At 41.9% G+C, this 23,583-nt stretch overlaps 1 protein-coding gene across 5 annotated transcripts in view; it reads right to left on the bottom strand.

Moving 5' to 3' along the window:
* Positions 1 to 23,583, bottom strand: part of LOC139768255 (CD151 antigen) — a 116,450-nt gene that overhangs the window by 55,778 nt on the left and 37,089 nt on the right. For 4 of the 5 annotated variants that reach the window (XR_011717320.1, XR_011717319.1, XR_011717321.1 and 1 more), the window contains exon 3: positions 2,244 to 2,421. Coding sequence is in view for 2 of the 5 variants with exons in the window: in XM_071698253.1 (XP_071554354.1) it covers positions 2,244 to 2,363 (120 nt within the window). In the remaining 3 variants the exon portion in view is untranslated. Of the gene's footprint in view, positions 1 to 2,243; positions 2,422 to 3,439; positions 4,435 to 23,583 lie in introns of those variants that run through there. The other variant, XM_071698255.1, reaches the window with a different exon arrangement.

The following is a 23,583-nucleotide window of genomic DNA, read 5'->3' as shown; positions in this document are numbered from 1 at the left end:
ATTTGTAGGAAATTTCGGATTGCCTTTCCTGTAAGCAGTATAAGAATATAGCGCAAAAAATCGCATTATCCCAAAACCTTACAGTATATTTTTTTTCGTAAATCGATGAAACGCGAGATTTGCCGATTACTTTTAATTAGAAGATAATGATCTTCATTAAAAGTTCCGGCATTCCGGAATGATCAAGATTCGATAGCGAATATCATCAGGAAGTGAAATGATTTCGGCGAGCAGAGTTCTGAAAAAAAGACAACGACAACGACTCTCATCGAACCGTATAATCTCGCCGATCGGTCTCATCTATTTAATCACAAAATCATCGGTATCGCGCTTTTTAACGAGGTGCCGAGGTTTAGGACTAAAATTATAAAGCCAATAGGTGCGGACTACCGATCGATTTTCTCTCATTCCGTCCTTTTTCTGTTTTTTCTTTCGACCACATTTTAAAGCGCTTCGTTATTCCTACCGCACCGTTACTGGTGAGCTTGTAACCCAGACAACGTACAAGGTGTCTGCACTTTATGACGAGGACTTTATTAGCATTTTATGGCGTGTATCACCTCGCACGAGCGCCGATGTCGGTACCTCATTTTTTTGTAATATCGAAAACATAGGAGAGAGGGAAAGAGGAGAAGAGAAGAGAATCGCTCGGGATGGAGCGACAGTGTCGCGTTTTTTTTTTTTAAATAAGAAACCTCTTCTCTACCCTCGTAATCCGAGCGAGCGTCTTTTCCACCGCGCATAATCCTGCAGCAATCTGGAGCTGCTGCGATTTTTCGAGTACACTCTGTATAACATGATACACCTGCGTCAGAATGATCAACATTAATTTATTACACGAGATTAATGACTCGCGAGATGCGTTGTATTGTATACGGTTATCCACGTATACGAGATTATTATGTAATTAGCCGCGTACGAGCGTGAAGTTTCCCTTTCGATTAACGCGAAACGCCGTTCTTCCGGCGCAATATCCGCTCTTCCGCGCTCCAATTATTCGCCCGCGTGAGCTGTTGCGATGAACGCAATTATTTCGGCTCGAGATTATTTCTTGCATTGCACTTTAATCCTTCGGGTCTCTCTCCGTTCCACGTACAATAAAGTTCTCTTATAAGATCGAAAGCACGCACGCGATCAAAGAAACGCTCGTCTGAAAGGTCTGCCGGTATGTGATGATTCTCTCTCTCTTCTCTCTCTCTCTCTCTCTCTCTCTCTCTCTCTCTCTCTCTCTCTCTCTCTCTCTCTCTCTCTCTCTCTCTCTCTCTCTCTCTCTCTCTCTCTCTGTTCTTCTCTTTCCCTTTCTCTCTCTTGTTCCGTCTATTGATTAAACTCACGCTAAAAACGCTCGTGGTACTCATGATAATAATTAAAAGCAGATAACCACACGCCCATCGGTTATAGCGAGTGTCCGGTGATTGCAAAAGCTCGCCGAACATCCAACGAAGTGACGACTGAGCCTCGACAACGACTCGTCTTTACGATAAATGTGCTTCACGACAACGAGCAATCCCGTTCTCGCCGCTTCAGTCTCCCATAAATTGCGAAAACGGAAGACAGACGAGAGTAATTGTCGAATAATGGCGCATTTTTTCGTCTTGTCTCAATGGCAATCACTTCAACAGATTGCTATACGCCCTATACGGGATGCCGTTCTATCGTTTTTCATTTGAAACATTTTTTATGTTAAGTACCGACGCAGTAGCTCAATTAATATATTGAATATCAAAGGCTACGTATAAAAAAGCATTTCGGTTGGTTCGTGACTTCTATATTAAAGTTCGATGTATCTCATTGTAACTCTTGCAATAACTGTCTTTTACGAAAACTTCACGTGATATACTATCAATACTCCTTAAAATTTAATAAGATTTGCATTACTCTTTCTTATTAAAGATATTAAGCTTTACTAAGTAGTTCGAATCATAAGCTATTGAAAGTAAAAAGTTAGGAAAAATGAACGCTTCGGTGCTTCACTCGCTGAGTGATTTCACATCTCGCGACGGAAAGTCTGCGACTATATAAATGGTTGGAAAAACGAGACGCTCTTGGATTAAAGTAACTTCGTCGGAGAATGCAAAGAAGACTGTCGGGCAGGAGAGATTCTTTCGTGAAACGGGACAGCGGATTTCACAGTCCGTGTCTTTCGCTCTTGTGTTAACGCGCGTTCCTGCGTAGATGTGTCTCCGAAATAAAATATTCCTTTCTTTCGCGCGCGAGTGTCGGGATAAATAGATGGTACGTACAAACAACACCACGTTGTAAATGTGAAGAACGTATTTCAAGAAATTCACGGAACAGCAGCCGTCGTCCCTGGTCCTAAGTCTGGTAGAAGTACCGGGTAATCTCTCAGCGCTTTTGGCCATTTTCAGTCGATTGTTGGCTGCGTGCGTCACGGTCCTCGTTGTCACCTACTCGCCGTTGCTGTAAAATAAAAATAACGAAAAAATGTCAGAGAAAAAGAGAGAAATTTGCTTGAAAAAATTGATAAAAAATTTGCGAGGATGCAAAGATGAAAATGGGGATTTACGTCCTTATATACATATATTTATTTATTAATTATATACAACTGAAAACAAATTTATTATTTGCAAGAAAATAGATTTCTTTGAATTTAGTTTCCTTTAATTCAAAGAAGTATTGGGCAGATTTAAGAAAACATTTTTCTGAGTTTAAAATATTTTCTTGAATCTACCTAATATTCTTCTTTGAATTAAGGAAACTAAATTCAAAGAAATCTATTTTCTTGCAAATAATTTTCTTTTTTTTTTCAGTGTATACATATATACATATGCGATGTACGCAACTAAATAAGTACAATAAAAACGTTTTTAATGTAATTAAAAAGATATAAGGCGTGAACTAGTGATATAACTAGAAAACTTTGGCGAGGAAAGGTTACTTTTGCGCCGCGTGAAATAAAACAAAAATAAAGAAAGATTTTACGACTGCCTAAGGAAGCGTTTAAGAAAGTAATCAACAAGTTTTCGACTGTCTATTGCTCAAGAAAGTAATCAACGAGCTTTAGTTTCAACGTCGGAATTTTCATTGCTGCCTACTTATACTCGTTTGGACACTGGATGAAGTTAAAGCTCTTCTTGCTCCGGCTCGACGTAAACTTTGTCGAAACAACATTAGTGCGACCTCACGGTTGCCGTAGGTAACTCAACAGCTACTCGAATAGTTCTAATATAAGATATATTAACGGACCGAAAAATCATCTTTTTGATCATCCAAAAGATTTGCGTATCCATGCCCTCGTGAAATATGCTCTTTAGCGATAAAGAAATACAAAATGTATCATTTGATCATCAGACTCGCATGTCTGTCGCTGTCTGTTCAGACGAGAGTTAATAAAAATCGAAAAAAGATTTCTCATTCAGTCAATTTAGTTTACGCCGGAATTGCGCTCGGAAAACGCTTTCTCGAAAGCGACCCTCACCTTCAGACGGTAGTTGGCGAAGCACTTCTTTCCTTTCCGAAGAAGGCGAGTTAACTTTGACGTCGTTAGAATTCAGGACAGCGAGGGATGCTCCGCTTGTCGCGTCGTTATGTCGCGAATGCCGATAGAGGTATCGGAAAATTGACGTAATTCGATAACCGCGTGCCCGATGGCCCCCGCCAGATATGTATGTGTGTACATCCGACGCAGATACGAAGGTGTGTAATCGGCGACGTAGGACGTTGATCGAGTACCGAGAGCGTATAACTTTCGTGCCAGTTCGAGGCGAAAGCAGCACACATTGGCATCATCCCAAGCAAGGACGTCCATAGATTTTGATCCGGTGGGACCATGGTTAGCCATAGGGGACCACTGTTGCCTATTTTTTCGCCATATGAGCAACTTTACTTTTGCGAGCGATGTATCAATTTTATGTGAATCTTCAAGTCTTGAAGTATCTTGCGATATTCTCAAAGTAAACGATTTTTATCATTTTCTTGAATTTCTTAGTGTTCGGGAGCCGATCTCGACGAGATCGTCCCGATTGAATTGCTGGGATACGCTCAGAGATGAGCGCGAAGACAGTCGGTTGCGCGAATCCTAAGATTCGCTGAAGAATCGTGAGCGGGAGAAGAACTTGAGAATTCGTGTCGTTATTCAAAAGTGTTTATTTGTGCACAATACGGAGCAGGCGACGCCCGGAGCAATTCGCGTATGCGCGGAGATCTTCAGATCCGTCCTTCTGACACGGCCGTTCCGCGATTCGGATATCTTGAAGTCGGAGATCTTGCTCGCGGCCGACGGAGATCTTGATCGCGAGGCCGAGGACGATCGCGAAAATGATACGGGCGTCAGCTCACAAACTCAGGTTTTACTGCACGCACACAACACTCAGTCTCACACAGAACAGGTTTACCGCACGCAAACAATATTCAATCTCACAACGAACGACACGAGATTTTCTTAAGGATCGTCAGCTATCGTACAAACGAGCCGACGATTCAAAGTCTTCTGCCTGCTCCGAGACTCTCCGTTCGGCAGTCGCGCCGTGGAAAACCGGAGAACACGCGCTTATTCGGCCAATCACGCGGAGCGTGACTCTATTTTCATGCTTTAGTTTTTCATTATAGGATTGCTAAGGCTCGCGTGTCGAGCACGTGTCATTGTTGCGAGGCGCGGTGCCTCGACGAATAATCGCGCGCGACGCTCTTCGAGGCGCGTGATCGCGGCTCACGACTGAACGTTACCAGGCAGCGAATATCGACGAGTTTAAATTTCGTTTTGACTTTCAAACACTTAGATTTTCTTACTATACTAATAATAATATGCCTTTTCCCCTTAATATTAGCAGCCGCACGAATCAATAGTACAAATTTCGGTAAGTTAGTAAAGTGAAAACAGATCACGGCCTCCCTATCTAATGGAGCCAGCTTTAGATCTGGCACATAATATCGTTTTACTTTGCCAAGAAATGCGAAGGCTCACCTACGCTCTAATGCATCGCACCCTCTATCCCCGCTCTTCCCCTTTCCGTTCTTTCCGCGATTCTCTCGAATGCGTACACGAGTCGCATTCCACGTAAGAATGTACGAGAACGCCAAGTATTTCGCTGCACGAGAGCTGACACGACAGATTGCATGGAATATTTCAGTTTTTTGCACGTGCAACGATTATACCCGCGCTGAAAAAGCGGTGAGATAAAGTTAATCATGTCAAAACGACGTGACAAAGTATCTACATATATGATATAGCTGTTTATCTTCTAACACAAGCCTGGGAATTATTTAATATAATAATTTATATATAATTTAGCGTAATCTCTATTTGTCGCGATATTCACTTTATTTAAATATTCGTATTATTGCACTTTATAACTCTTTCGAATTTTCTCAGAGAATTAGGATATTGCAAAAGAATATTGATTAATTCGTAATTTGATTATATCGTCGCACTATTCTGTGAATTTCGATCCGGTGCAAGATTGCAATTCGGCGGAGGAAAATTACATTTGTTGTGGTCAACTCCCGTTCGTACGTGACTTGTATACCGAACGGGAACACATAGCAACCACTCAATCTTCTCGATCGACATACACATTGTGTACGAGAAATCTTCTAAATTGCATAAAAGAAGAATAAAAATCTCATATCGTAGAAAACAACTGATCTTTTTATTCTCTAGAGTCTAGACTTTCTACCCAAGTATTCATATTTTTCTCAAAACATAATTCAAGTCCACCCGGAATTTCAAATTAATATATTTAAATGAAATAACGTTAAGATGGAAGGAAAATGTAAAATATCTCTATACACAGTCAGGCAAAATACTTTCGTTCTTAAAAATTCAACTAAACTTTCCTATTAAGCGTCATTGAAAGAAAATCGAGGAACGTTATCGTACGTGATAGCACCATTTGACAGTAATGTAACAAAAAGTTAAGAGAAAGTAGCGATTGTCCCTTTATGTGTTTTGAGCCGTCTCTTTCTCGGTTGATGAGAGCGAAGGATAAATGGCGCATAATGAGGACCAGAAGGAAGCAGGGCGCGGATTCACGTCGGGGATTTAATTGGGAAGGGTGGTGGATGGAGGAGAGCGGAAGACAGAGGTGATTACAGCGACGGGCGAAGAAACCTGAGGAGAAGAGATGAAAGAAGAGAGAAACCGCGAAATTAAATGGGTGTGACCCGTCCCGCGTGTGGGCGAGGCTGTTCCGTATAAGTATAAGTACGCGCGAGTACGTAGAAAACTTCCCTGACGTGTGCATGAATAAATTTTTCTCTCCGCCGAGTGCAAGGTCAAAGCTTTTAGTCACAAGGCGGACGGTTCGATGCACCGTGATTATTGACCTCCTAAAGTTTATCAGTTATCCTCTCAATTACATCACGCCAACGCGTATTCCTGATTAAGTGGAATACCGGTGGTATTTTAGCGAATAATCTGTCTTTTTTTAATAATGTACTTCTTTATGCAATACCGTATATCGCGAAAACACGCGATTCAACTCGGATGCATAGGTAGCTAATTTTCAAAAAAGCAGGCGTTTCGATACAGGAATACGTAAATATGCAAATTGCCATTATCGATTCATCGAGAAATATACATATACATTTTGTGATAATCAAGCAAAATGAATTCTGATTGATGATGTTAATTTAATCACTTAAATTAATGTACACCGTTGAATTCCGTGCAAATGAGACTGTAATGTTTATCTCGAAATTCCGCCGCTATCGCGCTTTATTTCGATTTTCTCGCACAGATCTGCTCATTATCGAATCCTCATTACCTATCTCGTTGCCGACACTATTGTATCTTCTCGAACAACACGCCGATCGTCAATCGCGCATAAAAACGATTAACTCGGCGTACCGAGTACGCGCTCCAAACGGAGAGTAGCCTGCGCGATTTTAACAGATTCGTTATCCACTTCCGGTTCAGAGGAGCGCATTAATTCGCGCTATGGAAATTTCGCTGCTCGCGTCGTTACTCCGATACGAGAGGGTTACGGGGTTGCGAGAAGTTCCCTGGAAATATCGTCCATTATCCTCGATGCTTTCCATGGAAAACACGGACGCGAATCAGGACAACAGCGTAAACAACTTCGCGGCTTTCCACATCGGAAAAACACACACACTCCGTTCTTCACAACGCGAGAAAAAATATTGCGGCTACGAAAAATATACCGCGCGTTTGTCGCGCATGCGGTTAAAACGGTTAAGTTACTACTGTTAACTACCACAATAATATTTTTGCCAATAGGGATGTCAAAATAGTCATTCAACAAATCGGATAAACCGATTTAATCAATATAAAATCATGATGTCATTTTACGTTAACGGTATTGCTTTTATAAGTAATGTAATACATACGGTATACGATATATCAACGTGGTTGGAAAAAAATAAAAAGCTGAAGACAAAAATTTGTATTTTAACATAGTAGAAAATTTTATGGAAATTTCAGATGAGAAAATCAACATATCTGCAATATCTAAATTTAAAATCCTATGAATGTATTTTGAATGTAATAATACCGTAAGTAGCGGAAATATTTTCAGTTCCTCAATTACACGTATACGCATTCGCACACAAATACGAATCAATAAATCGTAATTTATTCTCATAAAATGCTACTATTTTGCAAAATTAGGGCTACTGATATTTTCCTGTGAGAAACTGCGAAATGATGATGTATTCATATATTTAATGAAGAAATGTTGATATATAAGTAATGAATGTGTAGTAGATATTTGACAGGCATTAGCAACTGACGTATATTACCATGAAAGTCAATATTGATTCTGTTGAAAATTAATGAGTAAACATCATTTAGTTGTACTAAATATCCAACAACAATAATGCATCGCGCGGCAGTTTGAGAGTATTAACTGCTCGCGATTGGCTTCATAAATCTTAACGCGTATATAAAATTTGACTTGCACGTAAAATATCGATTCGTCATTCAATAATGTTTGCGTTGACTGAAAACGAAAAACAAAATCGAACTGTCGTTTGCTCTCAAGCATTTTACAACTGTATCGTTGCAGAAGCAGAAAAAAAAAGAGTTCTGTGAAAGAACAAAATTTGCGGATAGCCAGAGAATTCATCGGGTGTTCCAGTATAACATTTTCAAGGCGAATGGTCGGTCTTTACTGATGGTCCGAGAAATGAATGGTCGACGGTGAACATGGACTGTGAATAAAAAGTCGCACAGCTGCGCGATACTCACGGCACTCGTGGAGAGTAAAGTCACGACCGCGGTGGCATAGCTAAATTTTTTATAGACGTGCATTCGCCATGGTTTACGATTCGGAAAATTACGGCCGGGCCGGGAAAATAATTCGAAGGAGTACGAATTACATGAGGAATTGTCCGCGGTTAAAGTTCGATCGCTATATGAAATAGCGATCCGAATCGATAAACTTTAAATCAAAGTGGATCAAATTTGACTTTCTTTCAAGAATTTTTGATTTTGCACGCAACCCTTGGCTACCTGTTTCAAACGCGAAGCAGAGTCTAATTGAAATGGTCATGAACGTACCTCCTCCCGGTGCAATTCAAAAAATTCCCCTCTTTTAATTAAACTTCAAACGTGTTTGAATTTTAAAACTCGACCCATTGTAGATATTACAATGGACTTTATTGCGTCGATAAATTTATATCCTCCGCAGATGAGCAGAGGATTTATCGATATTCATAAGTCGATCGCGGTGGATTAAATTCGAGCAGGCGAACGTATCCGCGTTCGTCGAAGCGATATCCGGGATATTGTGCGTCCAGGGCCCGAATATCCGCGCAGCTGTCGCGGACGTCGTTCGCGGGGCGCATTGCCGATATGCAAAAAGCCACGTAATGCGCGTACTTTTCGTACAGGAATGGGTAAAAACGGGCAATGGTAATAACCTGCCGGGGGGGAAAAGCCATCGTCAGCGCGGGGATACGCGTCGCCGCTTGCGCAATGGCGTTTCTTACGGCGTCCCACGTGCTAGGAAGTCGCGCCTGAACGCCTACTTGAAAATACGACCCACGTCGTACCGGATGACGCATCGATATGCGCGCCTTCGATGCTTTTATAGACCCCCGGTGGGCCAGAAAAAGCCACCAGAGCCGGGGGCCTCTCGACGGAACGCTTCATCTTCCAGATGCGCGGGCTATATCGATCGGGCGATTCGTTCGACCGCCGCGTGGTTTGACTCGAGTTAACGATTGTACGCGCCTCTGTTTCCGATTTCCCCTCTTTACGATCTCGTGATTGTTAAAAAAACATCATCGCCCTCCTAAGTCCTCGAGACAACTCATGTATCTCACAAAGATATTTATGAGATACGTCAGATGAAGTTGGAATAATTCAAGCATCAAACGGACGGTTCTCTATTGGAATGTTTAATCGAAATGTTTAATATTAATGTCTCTCAAATTGGTTATCATTTATCTCGATTTAATTTTTAGTATCTGTGGTTAGTAAAAATATTTTTGTATAATATTTTATGCAAAGCAAATGACGAAATAAAACATTTAATAATAATTAACCGATCAATTTTATTATCAAGCCAAAAATTTTATAAAGTAATCTTTTATGTGTGTATGTGTGTTATATTAAGCTATCCAGTATTTAATCCTCAAATGTACTAATGAAACGCAGTAAAATATTGCTTTAGTAAAATTGTGCAAATAAAAAAAAATAAAAAAAATCTTGAATTAAGATTTTTATAGTTATAGTCTTTTTTGACGGGGCTTAAAAAAATGATGTCATGTACGATCGCGTGAATTTGCGAGCCTCAAACGCACACGTGTTGATAATGCTATCGAAAATCACGGCTCATAATATATATCAGCGACGACATCAGCGCTGTCGTTCGAGCCCTTCCCATCAATTTGCCGCGGTGGTGCCGTGTTCCCAGCGTAGACATATCCTCATTTATCCCAATGTTCTATACGTCGACGACCAATTTGCTAATCGAGCCAATCATCCAATCGCATTAACCTTGCCGGCCATTCAGAGACCCCGGTCTCGTTTTTATTGGACGGTTCCTGTGACAGATTTTAAATTCGCGCTTCTCGAGAACGATCGCGTGATTGCGAGACACGGTCGTTCTCGCTCGATCTAATTGCACCGCATGCAGAAATATCGGAGCAGACTCGTCTGCTAACGAGCGCGCGTTAATTATCATTTACAAATGTCGCATTATGGAGATATCTTGCGCAATTCTCCTCTTCATTCGTCTAGTGATTACGGTACATGTACTTCAAGTCTTGCCTTACGACGATCGTTTAGACAATAACGTCAGCTTGCGCATTCCGGTATATATATACGAATGCGATTCAACGTATGCTCGGGTAAAGCTGCAGTAATGCATAACGCGGCTGCATCCACTAGTCACGCTCAAGCTACCAGGGGGCAGATGACAATAACTGTCGCGATAAATGCACAAATGCGAACAAACGCGTATCCGTATAGTACGCGCGTTTGTTTAACGTTAAATTACAGCCCCGTAAAATGCAAAATTCGTCACGTTTTTATAGAGGATATCCATCAGAAATAATTAAACTGGGATATATTGGGCCCTCTCGCCAAGAGAATTCGCCCCGGGAATTTGGCTGCGCAATCAATTATAGAGATGGATAAAAATGTGATGAATAATTTCTCGACGATATTCCAGCGAAGTGCTCATTTCGATGGCAATTTTTCGACGTGCACTTTATCGGAGAGATACCACGAAAACGCGCCGGGCCGCGGGGTTTTCGATTTTTAATGCGAATTTTCGCGCGCGTACACGTGCGGCGCATTTTACAATCGAAAGGTGGTAGCGACTCCACGGCACGCTTGATTTGAAATAAAATCGTAATCCAGACTCCCTTTCTCTCGCGCGTTTTTTATTTCGCGAGAATCGTTCGACGCGCATTCCTCGTAAAATTTAAGCGGGAAAAGCGAAATAGCGCGACCGTTGGATTTTATAGGCTGACGGCCTCTCAATCAGCGCAAGAAAAGTGCACACCGCCATAGAAGAGAGGTAATAAAGAGTAAAGGGCTATAAAGTTATAATATGTTTTGTAGACTTTAATTCGCACACGAAAAGATTTGATCTGTATTTATTACCCGCCCTTTCCGTCGTAATTGTTTATAACTTTATTACGTTTATAACTTTATTAATACTAAATGTACGAATTGTATATATGAAGAGAGAGAGAAAGAGTTTTTTCAAGTATCTGACGCTGTCTAAAAGCGTTTAAATTTTAATAAAAATGTATTGGTCAGGTACCTCACATAAAGATTATTATAAATACGAGTTGCGACTTTTAATATTAATTCTAGATGTCTGAATAAAATTCAAATGCAATAAATTGGAATAGAAATGCGAATTTTGAATAACAATGACTATAAAGACAGAGTATGTGTCGCGCGTCGCGATATATTGTATATACTGTAAAATATGGAAAGTATATTACAACACGCAGAGAAGAACGTAGTCACGTCTCACGGACAAAGACGTGATGGCACGCGGCGATAGGAATAATATAATCGACGATACATGAAGGAAGAAAGCCCTGGTGGGCTGGCTGCATAGAGAAGGGTGAGCGCATCCGTGATGTCTCTGTCGCGCAACTACACGGTATATACTCCCACGACCAGTGCGCCGCGACTTACTTCCGGATATAATTTATTATTCAGAGGATAGCCGAGGTTTAAAAAGCCCCTCGGCCATCTTCATGATTAATGGCACAGATATCGATGACAGATATCCGCCTGCGCGGTAAATAAACAAAATACATGGCAGCTCTGCTTCTCGGTGCTGAAAAGATTGACAAAATGTCGTTTCGCGTCGACATATAAAATACAATAGAGGAGAAGAGAGATAAATCTGAATACCGAGGAATTTGCATAAATTAACCCTTTGCGGTTTTATATCGAGTTAAACATAATGCATAATTGCAGTGGCCTATCGCATCATTTTTCAAGTATTTGAATTTGTATGCGATTACAATCGGCAAGCAACACTTTTAGAATCTTCACAAATTCCTCCAAGTAATAAAAATTCTTTCATTCATATTATATCGACTAGATAAAGTTGAGAATGAAGAATTTAATCTTTATTTATTTGCGAAAAATAGTTTGATCGCAAAAGGTTAAACATCGTGTACTTATTGTGTTATAAAGAATCGTATTCTTCTCGCGCTTTCTGAAAATCTTTGTCTTGGTTATTAAAATTATCCGAACATGCTCCGGAATGCGCAACCTTCTCCCCTACGACGCGACGCGACGCGACGCGACGCAACGATGATAATCGGAAGCCATCATCGTAGCTTGCTAGGCTCATTGGCGGCATAATAGCAGCTCGGGTATCTACAGATCGGCATCGGTGAACGCCGCGTGTTGCGCCAGCAGCAGCTGCACAGCCTTGAACATGCAGAACTGCAGCGCGAGAACGAACGATCGCCGCCACTGCCCACGCCGTCCGCCCGGGCGTGTGCAGCCGGAATTGCTTCGCGGAAAATTAGATAATGCCGTGGCCGCGGCCAACGCTAACACGCGTGGATACAAATGGCAGGCATCGGCCGTCGTTGCGGACCATTGCGCGCCCCGCGTTTCGTTTCGGGCTGGCGCGGATTTTGCAAATTTTCCGCCCGTTTCGCGGCGGCTGTCTAAAGCGCGGAAGCGTTTCGTTTTTGATACTACAAAACGAGCCGGTAACGAGCGAGATGCTGGACATTCCCGGAATTCCCGGCTTTATCGCGCGATTAACGGCGGTCGGGAAATGAAGCCCGTGGAATTTTCATGAACAATGATCTCTCTCGATGGCGTGCACCAGCCGGGGCCGTTATCGAATAAGCGCCAACGAAATTTCGAGCAACGGGTAGTGTTTTAGGTATTTTTCTTCGTCACTTTCCCGTTAAAGAAACACACCGTGTTTCGGAGGGAACGTGATGTCGTTCGCCTGACATTGCAGCGAATTTACGCGATCGGGTCAACGTCACCGTGGCGAATTAAGCGAGTAACGTGTGGAAGTAACGAAAGCTGCATGAAATGCCGCCGGGATATAAAATACCCCATGGTCGTATCTCCACGTCGTATCTAGGCGCGCGCGCGCGCGCGAATTACCGTTATTTATCGGGTTATTACGCCGAATGTCGTCCGCGAGACGGAAATAACACGGGCGCATTTAAGCGATCGTAAAGGGCCGCGCACCATCCCATCCGCCCCGTCCCATCTTTACTAGCCACCCTTCTAGCCCGGATAACGAGGATTACTTTGCGCGCGCGGCTATTGCTCGCGCGACGATAAAAATTCCGTCACAGGGCATAAACAAGCGGCCTGTATATCGGAACAAGCTGTACCATCAAGGCCTGTGTGTACCGAGCACGCCTATGAATCCCGTCGTTTGCTTGCATAATTGCCGCGCGATTAATTCCGCAAACGACGAAACACGGCGTGTTCGACGATATCGGCACACAGGTATTTACGGCCAATAAAAATGAAACACCGAAAGATCGCTCCGATCCTCCCATTTTCACCGAGGCAAATGGAGGTCACACAGGCGCGCTTTAATTGCCACGTGGTGCAATCTACGTCTTAATTAATCAAGCCGTGGTTAACGATGTTTTTTCATAAGTCGTGTGTGGGATAAAATTAATGGGGAAAGTTCCCCCTCGTAAAGCTCGTGAAAAATGCAGCCTGCCGTAGTTGAAACAATATTTTCCATTTAGAATTACAATTTTTCTACTTTAATGACCGTAAAGCGGTACATACGGCATGGCCACAAATTCGCGCGCAATATATCTGTTTCGTTTTCAGGAAAAAGTACAAACGGGTATAGTTTAAAAAACAACGTATCGTATAACGGTATATATTCTCATAGTGCATTTCGCATGCAGGTACCACGAGAGGTACCAGATTCTCATTAATCAATAATTATTAATTAATAGTCATTAATTATTAATACTTCTGCATGGCGTTTTTTTATTTCTTCTCGGGAAATTAATATTCCTCTCTTAAATGTAATAACAATGCAATTCATATCAAGTGATATTGCAATTTTTGCATCGAGGGATGAGAGAGCACCCCCTCCTCCCTATCCCGTATACCTGTCCCGAGAATATCTAATTTTCCGGAGAGTTAGAAAAATTTTGATACAGGTCGCTCGTAAAAATTCCACGACTCGCCGCATTCTCCGTCGTCCGTAGGTGCACCGGCGTTGACCGTAATGTTCCTTCGCTAGCGTTCCGCTCCGTTCCGTCGCGCAATACGGGGTCGGAACAGCCGAGAGAAGTGTAACGCCGTTGTCGTTGTCGTCGGAAAGAAAGTCGTACGTAAATAAAGAACATCTCGCCTTGTTTCCCTGAATTACGGCGCGCGTAATTACGGCCGTCGCGCAGCGAAAAAAGATTAATGAGGCCGAGGTAAAATGAGAGCCGAGCGTTAACAAAGGCTACTCCACCTGGGCGCTGGTATAGCCGATATCGCGATGTGCTTTTATTTGGCGTCGAATCGGGATCTGAGGTGTCCGCGTGTTTCAGAAAAATACGCAATTTATCGTGCACGAAAGCGCTGCGTTTCGGACTGCTTCGCCAATCCCAATTTTTCCGGCGACCTTTTAATTAAGCGACCCAAATCCCGGCCATTTCTAAAGCTGCAGCAAACTTTTCGCGCTCGGCTGATCGCTTTGACATCGCGTTACAAAAGAAAAAAATATATATATGGGCGGCGTGTAACCGTATTGCCTCAACTGTGGTCACAATATGAACCATTTCGGCGTCGACCTCGCGCTCTGTCGCTTTTATTGCTCGCGAAGATTGCGCTATTAATTCCAAACAAAAACGTAAAAAATCATAATGGGAAGTGTCATAAAATATAGAAAGTATTATAACTGTTAGATAAGCGGAAAAATTGAAAAAGTTAATTAAAAGAGCCATTCTTCATTTTGAAGTGACTCAAAGAATATGAAAATTTTGATATAAAGTATTTTGTAATAATTATTTCTAACAGGAAATTTTTATTGTAGGATCAAATAAATAAATGATATACTCTTCACGTTTAGAAAAAAAAGGTATGTGTTTATATATTTATTGACTCTTTCGACACTTAAGGATGTATCGGAGCTACAGTCTTAGATGTATCGGACCTAATTTTCAAAGCGCTACCAAGTGGATAAAAATTTGTGAGCATGTTCTTTTAGTCTTCCTGATGTGCTACAAAAAAGTAGAAATCCACTAAACGGTTGCTGAGATATAACGATTTTAATTTTCACTGATTTTACACGTATTCTTATGGGAAGAGACGATTTTGACGGATAAAACAGCTAAAAAAATGTTGAAGGAGCGCTACCAATATTTTGAATTTTTTTGTACATCTAGTATACGAATAGATGAAAATATCTGCCAAGTTTCAATTGTCTTCACTACACCGTTTTAAAGAAATAAATTATAACTTGAGATAATTGTGCTGTCGGCACGAATGTATCTCGATGAAAAAACATTTGTAAAGTAAAAAATACCTTTCTAGGAGTAAAAATAAGACTCCTACTATCATTTGAGTATCTTACATCTAGATTTACTATGCGTTAGGCGTAGATATTGAAGTATTTCAAATTTCATGCACTTTTGTCTAAGATTGTACCTCCGATACATCCTTAACGTTATCATTAAAACTTTATCGTAAATACGCATTCGCCTGACTGCTGTAAAAAGTTTGACAATAAACCAGACATGTACCAAGGGGGGGGGAGGGAGGGGGAGAGAGAGAGAGAGAGAGAGAGAGAGAGAGAGAGAGAGAGAGAGAGAGAGAGAGAGAGAGAGAGAGAGAGAGAGAGAAGCGGACGGATTACACAGTAGTTTAATCAAGCCTGTTTTGTCGTCGCGTCTCGAGGCGTCGGAAAATTAACTAACCGCATCAATGTCGCTCTGTCAGTTCGAAAAATGAAAAAAATAGGAGAAAGAAAACGACGAATTGTCGACGATTACTCGCGATTTCGTGGTCCTCGGCCTCGCGCGGACAGTTTCACGACGAGTTAATACATTTTCGGGTCCGGGACCGCCGTAAATTTAACGCGTGCGAGAGCCTGCACCACGCAGCGACGATAAATTGGCGGACGTTAACACCCCCCCGTCGACGAAACAGCTGGTACGCGAATTTTTCCCCTACGCCACGCAATCAGCGCGCGGATCGTACGCGTACGGCCGGGGATCGTTCTTTTTTTCGCTCCTCTCTTTTTCTCGCCGTTCGCCGCTGTCACCGCGGAGAACGCGAATTGTCGCGGAGAAACCGCGCGAAATGTACATCTACGTGGAACGAGACGGATGGGAAATACGATTAGGAAAATTTGCGTTCCGCTTGTTAAACGCCAGACACATCCAATGGTTTTTCCCTTTGCTCGATAAATCCTTATATACATATATACACGTATGTTGGTCAAAATATTCAGGTGAAATAAATCGCAAGTTAAGGCTTAAACTTTCGGACGACGTTCGAGGTGTTAACACCCGCGGGAGTCATTCGCAGACGAACAACAGCGATTTCTTTAGCGGACACGCAGGCCGGGGTCGTCGACCGAATGATCGTCGACACCAGCGATACAACGAGAGCGATCTCTGGGCGACAATCAACTTCAGGATGGAGACACTCGTGACGTCGCACCCGTGAGGGAAGTTAAAGCGGCGGATGTTGAAGAGACCGATTATGGCGAAGGAGCACCAGCCGGCCGTTAAAGCGACCTGCACACTAGTATCGCCGAATAATTTTATCCGTCCACGTGTGCGATCGCCGCGCCGGAAATCTGAAACATCAGTGTGAACGGCGACCTCGGGGCGTCTAGACATTCTCAACCGAGTACACGATCTTCGAATCGACCCTAGAAGCGTTTCGTTGCCAGAAATTTGCATAACAATCGATGCGACGGCGGTGCTCGCGTAAAGCTCGTGAGTTCGAGATGATTAATTTATTATATCATACGGCAACCGTATCGTCGGGGAAAACTGCGAAGAGATGAGTTGCGAATCTGTCATCTGAAAAGTGTCATGATTGATTCCAAACAATAAATTTCAAACGGTAAATTCCAAACGGTATAGAATATTTTAGTTATGCAATAATGGAAAAAGTAGCTGAATGATTTTATATACAATGAAAGCTCCGTAGAGCTTCCGTCGAAACTCTTCTGCACTTATTGTTAGAAATGTCGATATATCGCGAGGTATATTACGAGGTATATTATCTTAAAAAAGATTTTAGTACGTGGAATTTGTCAGCGCGATGTCAATAGACAACGGACACGTTGCTCAAATATTGGGGCAGACCAATGGATATATCTTGACGAGGGGATAACCTACATACCCATACTGATCTCTGTATCTCATTGACGATACGCTGCAACTTGAATGTAAATATTATGTAGATTAATACTCGCTGCGCTCTACGGCGCAAAAAGGTTCGCATGTTGGAGCGCGGCTGCAAAATATTTTGAACTTTGAGATGATGTGCGATTTCTACAAAGCTTAAAATTGTTTCGTATATTGCAATTTTAATAAACCTTTCCACTGTCATGTCAGATTTAAAAAAAAATATCGCGATTTTTATAAACATCCGTGATATTTTTTTCCATGTAATTTCTAGCAACTTCGCTAAAATCGCTATATCACGTGAGCGTAAATAATCAGAATAATTTGGTATTCCAAGTATGAATATTTTGCAGCAGCTTAACTCGCTATTTGATACCGCAAAACACTGTATAATATCATAACTACTAATCACTTCGTCGTAATGACGCGCTTTCGTGTAGTGGCTCTCTCTAAAAATAGAATTTTAGATTTGCGCAACGGAATGTCCAAGCACCACAGACAAAGCCATTCGGTCTGCAGTTTCGTAAAACTCTCGCGGCGGAAAGTTCTAAAACGTTTTAAATCGTCATGAAGTTGCTCTTAACGTTATATATAGTTAAGCTGCTTCAGCGCACCTCCAAGTATTATCTACACTATATCGTTTACATAATTTCGTCGTCATTTGGCTTCTCGGAATTCTGCGTCGTGATATTACAGTCGACGCACGCGTAAGACGATAACTTGATAAGCACATACCTTCCCAAAATACAGTTGGGAGAAAGACTCTTGAGAGAGGCGATAAAAATGTATTTAACGATGTTTTAACATGAAGTAGCTAAGAGTGGAAATAATATCTAACGGTAGTGTTCAGAATTTCGAAATAATGGTGATAAGTGACACGTTCGTGTAACGCGGAACGATAAGAAAATTCCGTCACTGAATTACCGCGAGCGAGAAAAGAGAGGAAATTACGTCTAAGAGCGAGAACAGTCTTAGCATTGAAAAATTAATGTCTACGAGTTGAGATTGTTTTTGCGACAGTAATGGAGACACGCTGTTAGTCTTTTATAATCCGACTCGTGTTGAATAAAACAGACCATGACTCGAGAGGAAATGATATCGCAGATAGAAGGGGGTTTGTCTAAGGCAGCTTCTAGAGTTCAGCGAATCCATTTAGTTTCTACCTTGAATACCCCGAACACCAAAGTTGGATTGGTTTGGCGTTACGAGCGGAGAAGTAGACGCGTCGGGAAACTGGAATTAAACGCGTCGATGCGATCCACGCTATTTAACACATTCACCCGTCTATCGATCTGACATAGTACATTGAAATAATTTTGGTAATCGGGGAGAAACTTGAAATTGCACTTTGCAGAGAATATTGATAAAAGTGAAACAACCTGTTTTTCCCACCGCAACCACTCCGAAAGATTGAAAAACTTCTAAAGAATTTTATATAACCGTTTCGCTGATGGCAATCAGCCGGCATATTAAACCGTGTAAAAATTGGAAAATTATAACGTAAGAAATGTGCGCGAGCGGCGGTGTAACAGCCGAGGCTCCGATAACAGCAGTCTGATTTCGTTGCACGCGATGTGGCTATAGGAACAGCACGTTGTTGAAGGCACAGCACGGCTTTCAGGTCACAGGGTAAAAGCAAGATTCTTGCGTGCCGCCAGACGTTTGGGATTAATAAAATATCGACCGAAACGTAAATCAGCGCTCGATTAAAGCCACTGCTTCGTTTGCGCCCATCGATAAAGTGAGCGCAGCTTTTCGTTTGACGCGGCCGACCGAAGGGAAGCTTGACGAGCGTGGAATAGATGAAAACTCCGTGAGAGCAAAAAGCGGAAAGAGGCCGCCAGATTGTCGCGTGTGGAAACAAGGGAAAAAAATGGTATTTTAAACCGCAATATTTCAAGTGTTTTGCTCGAAACAAAATTTCCCGAAACGAAATCACACTAAAATCAAATATATCTACAAATTGCAAACTCCTCTTCTAGGAATTATCGATACAAATGCATTAATCTGGAAAGGTATATCGAATTAATACCAGTCTCGATTTCCATTACTAGGTACTGAATTACCAGCCTCAATAGATTTACACGAATAGATGGAATTCGGCACGAGAAAAGTCTCACATTCTGTTAGATTCCCCGAGACAAAACAATTCTGTGATTTCGACTCTCGAGGGACTCCCTTCACCCCTCCCTCGGCGAATCACAAACAATGTCGGTCATCCACCGGAAAATCTCATCCGATTATGGTGCGATCGCGTTCTTCTCATCGCCGCCGAATTCCGAGCACGCATTTCTGTCGTTCTCCGGCGGGAGAAGGATTGAAAATGAGAAGAAAGGAATAAGTGAAGTAAAAGTCGAAAGGGGGCGGCGATAGCGAAGTACACGAGCAGAAACCATCCAATCTGACTAAAACGAGGTCCTTCGTCCGCGGAACGTGGTGTGAAATCTCATGGCTTTCCCTAGAAGACTGTTTTTTACTTTGGTTCTTGACGCCAGAAAGAGTGGAGACGGGTGGTTAACGTGGTTAAAAAAGGTTTGCTTCTTTTTTCGCGTTTCTCTCTCTCTCTCTCTCTCTCTCTCTCTCTCTCTCTCTCTCTCTCTCTCTCTCTCTCCTCTCTCTCTCTCTCTCTCTCTCTCCTCTCTCTCTCTCTCTTCTCTCTCTTTCTTTCTCTCTCTCCGCTTCTTGAGGAGAATCGGCGGGTGAGCGAGCTCATTTCATCACTGCCAGCGTGTGGTTCCTCTCGGAAATGGAAATTTCGTCGGGATATTATGGATCTCGTCCGGAAAATAGGGCGGACCATGAGGGTTAGACGTTAACTGAATATATTCGACCTAGAGAACATGACAGATAGATCACGAAGATCTTTGTAATAAGTCACGCTGCGAATTGAATGTACGTTATTAAATTTCGCCCGAATGTTATTAATCTCCGTACAGAAATAGAACGGATTGTGTGATGGCTAGGATATTAATTGAATACTCGATCGATATGATAGATCGCGAAGATTTCCATGACAAATTGTCCGCTGAAATGAACGGACGTTATTAAATCTCGGATGGAATATTGTGGACCTCTCGGGATGGAAAAATAGACAGAACTGTAGATATTCGCCATATTTCGGACAATGGATATTCGAGATCTCCGCGGTAAACTGTGTAATACCGTGAAACGATAGATATTATTCGTCGGTTTATGCTGACGACGGGGAGCGAGTCGCATCTCGTTTCGCTCGATCGATACACGACATTTAGCCCTTGGAACGATTATCGCATCGCAGATTCCCAGACGTCGGAAATGGCCAGGATTTATCGCTCGAGCGTCCTACTGCGCGGTCCCTCCACGGTCACGAAAATGATTGCAATTAATTACGAGTTTCCCCGTGGCGTGTTATGCTCGAATATGATGTACGACGTGTCCCAGAAGTCACCTGCTCCTCCCGGATCGTAAATGCTGAATGTTGGATTAAGGAAAAATACCGCGACTATCGAATTGAATTCTGTAATATCCCGAGTGAAACTTAGTATCGACACGCGCTTTAAAAGCCAATTTTCTCCGCGAAAGTATTTCTTTTTGTGAGGGATGGAGCAGCTTGTATCGTCTTCTTTGAACGTGAATTTCCGTACCACCGTCCGTTCTATCCCGCGGTCTTTGTGTCAGGGCAAAGGCGGAAACTGGATGGAATGAATTATCACGAAACTTGGCGGATTATTATAAGAGCGTGAAAGCCGCCATTAAACGAAGAGAAACCCTGTGGCGGCGTTACTACGGTATCGGATAATAATAATGTCTCTCTGAGGGCGGAAGACGAGGGTGGGGAAAACGGGTGTCGACCATTTCCGGCTAGCTTCCTTCTCCCCTGACTCTGCTCCATCCCTCGCCATCCTATTATTTAGGAGAGAGAGATATATATATTCTCTTTGAGTGTCGAAGTTAAGCGAAAACAAGGACAAATTTAACGAAGAGAGAACTTCAATTCGTATTAATGCTCAGATAATTAGGGACTCTTAGGGTCCGAAACTCCTTATTGAATTTTCTGACAAAAGCTTCCGCTTCCGGTACGGCGAGCGCCTCAGCGGGACGCGGGAAGATCGGTGCGGAGCTGTTGAGAACTTTATCGTGATTTTTTTTCTCTCATTCGTGCGATCTGCTTATCTCTTCTTAATCCTGTCGATAAAACTTTTAAGTGGGTACGAAAACTGTTTATCTTCAGTCCTGGTACTTTAATTGATTTTTAAAGAATCCGTTACCTCTTGATATACATTACAATTTCGAAGATAAAATCACGTTAATAGACTTACAATTATGTAAAAATGTAAATATAATATTAGATATCGCTAGCTGCGACGAAAAAAATCTGTTGCACTTTCTACTCTTAGCTATATTTCTTTTGCTTTTTCAAGATGCTGATTATACACACGTCGGACGCTCCGATAGTTCCGTGTGAACACATTCTGAATCGAGAGAAGGAGGAGAGAGGGAGAGATGGAGTTACCCGAATATATAAAAGCCTAGAGAATCCGTCAGCCAGCAAACTCGAGAGTGTACCTTTCCATCAATCTCTGTCCATGCTTCTGCAAAGAAGCCTTTAAAGCGCCACAAAAATCGCAGAGATAGAAAGACATCACGCCGAGTGAAAAGAATTTCCAGCACTCCGTCCATCCTTCGCGACTTCCTGAAAGGAACTTTTTAGTTCTCTTCTAATTACGCGGTCGGCCGGGAGCACAATTTCATAAAGTTTCAGGTGTATCCCTTTTACTTTTTTTTATTTATCTCCCCTAAAATCCATTAACTTTTATTTTTATCAATTAGTTTATTTTTATTAATTATTTTATGCGTTCGGTTGCGTCATATCTTCTCGAAGAGAAATTACGGCCGTCGTAAAAAGAAAAATAAAAAGAAAGTCAAAAAAAGAAAATACAGAATTCGATCGAAACGAACATAATTTCTCTCTACAAACGTATCTCTTTTCTATAGTGAGTTTTGGGAATACCGTAATTCCGATATGTCAGATCCGATCGATCGTGCATCCCCCAAGAGTTGCGGGAGCCACCTATATATGCAACTTTCGATGGTTTTATTTCGAACTCGCGTGCACACACAATGCCGATCATAATGAGCAGAGACGTGGAGGCCGCGTATTCAAGGGGCGTGTCGGCGCAGTCAGCGGTGAAAACAGAAGAGTGATCCGGCAGTGACTCTCGACGTACAAACAGGGCTAACCACCCCTCCAAAAAGCCATTACTCACCGACCGTGTCCTGCTGTCAGGTACAATTTGTTCTACTCGCGAAAGCGAGAAGAACGACGCGCGCCTCATGCTGGCTGTGACAGATGAGCTCGGGCCACGTATGGACAAAAAAAAAGAAGAAATCACCCCCACGATGACGCGCACGGTACTGGACAAGATTTCCGTGGACATAAATCAAGCTATGTAAAAGTTAACGCGATTCATGCACATTTAACGATACGGAATAATTGTTTGTGCATGTCCTGTACTCCCGTGTTAGATGTTTTAAATAAATATTACTTTGATATCTCAGCGAAAGTTTAAATCGAGGACAAAATATTGTTTATAATATGTTTTGAACATTCCTTCTTGAGTGATATATTAAATATCTCGACAACGAATTCCGTGATAGATCGAGAGAAAGAGATGTATGTAATCGGCTTAATTCCGATTAAATCTAATTCATTGATATTAAATACCACCCGCTACACAAATATATATTTTTGCCAAACAAATCTGTGTTTGCACAATTTTCTCTTTGTAAACGTTAAAATATAGAGAAACCATATCACGTAATAATCCCAGTTTACGTAATACGTTATATTTAACATAAAAAATAAATCGAATCACGTACAAGCATTAAATTGTAACAACAAGCTAACTAATAATAAGTATAAAATATTGTGTACAATTTTAACCTCTTCGGGAGCCTAATATTAGGCGCTGGAGTGGCGCCGTAGTCTTTTTCGTAGTTCAACCCACTGACAAGGACAAAAATGTTCTAGCACTAAAACTAAAAAGATCGTCCAAAAAAGGGGCCGGTCCTGTAGAGGTTAAAATTATTTGAAAATGGGTTAGTATATACCATCTACAATGATCTTCTGCTTTAGAAAAAAAATTATAAATAAATAATATACATATAAATTATACCTTCACTTTAAAATAAATGTTGAGGATTGTATGAGGATGTCTGGGACACCCTTGTCAGAAGGGTCGACGGCTCATCGGGACACTATAATAAAGCACTCGCGAGTTATAAAGAATGTCAGTATATTTTCGATTTACATAGATCTATGTACACAAGGACGCTGAT

This window comes from Temnothorax nylanderi, unplaced genomic scaffold (genome assembly GCF_030848795.1).
Source record: "Temnothorax nylanderi isolate EJ_2023f unplaced genomic scaffold, tnyl_v1.0 TNYL_tig0015_pilon, whole genome shotgun sequence".
NCBI classification, from domain to species: domain Eukaryota; kingdom Metazoa; phylum Arthropoda; class Insecta; order Hymenoptera; family Formicidae; genus Temnothorax; species Temnothorax nylanderi.
Note: the sequence above shows the minus strand (reverse complement) of the source record. Positions and strands in the feature narration are given on the sequence as shown.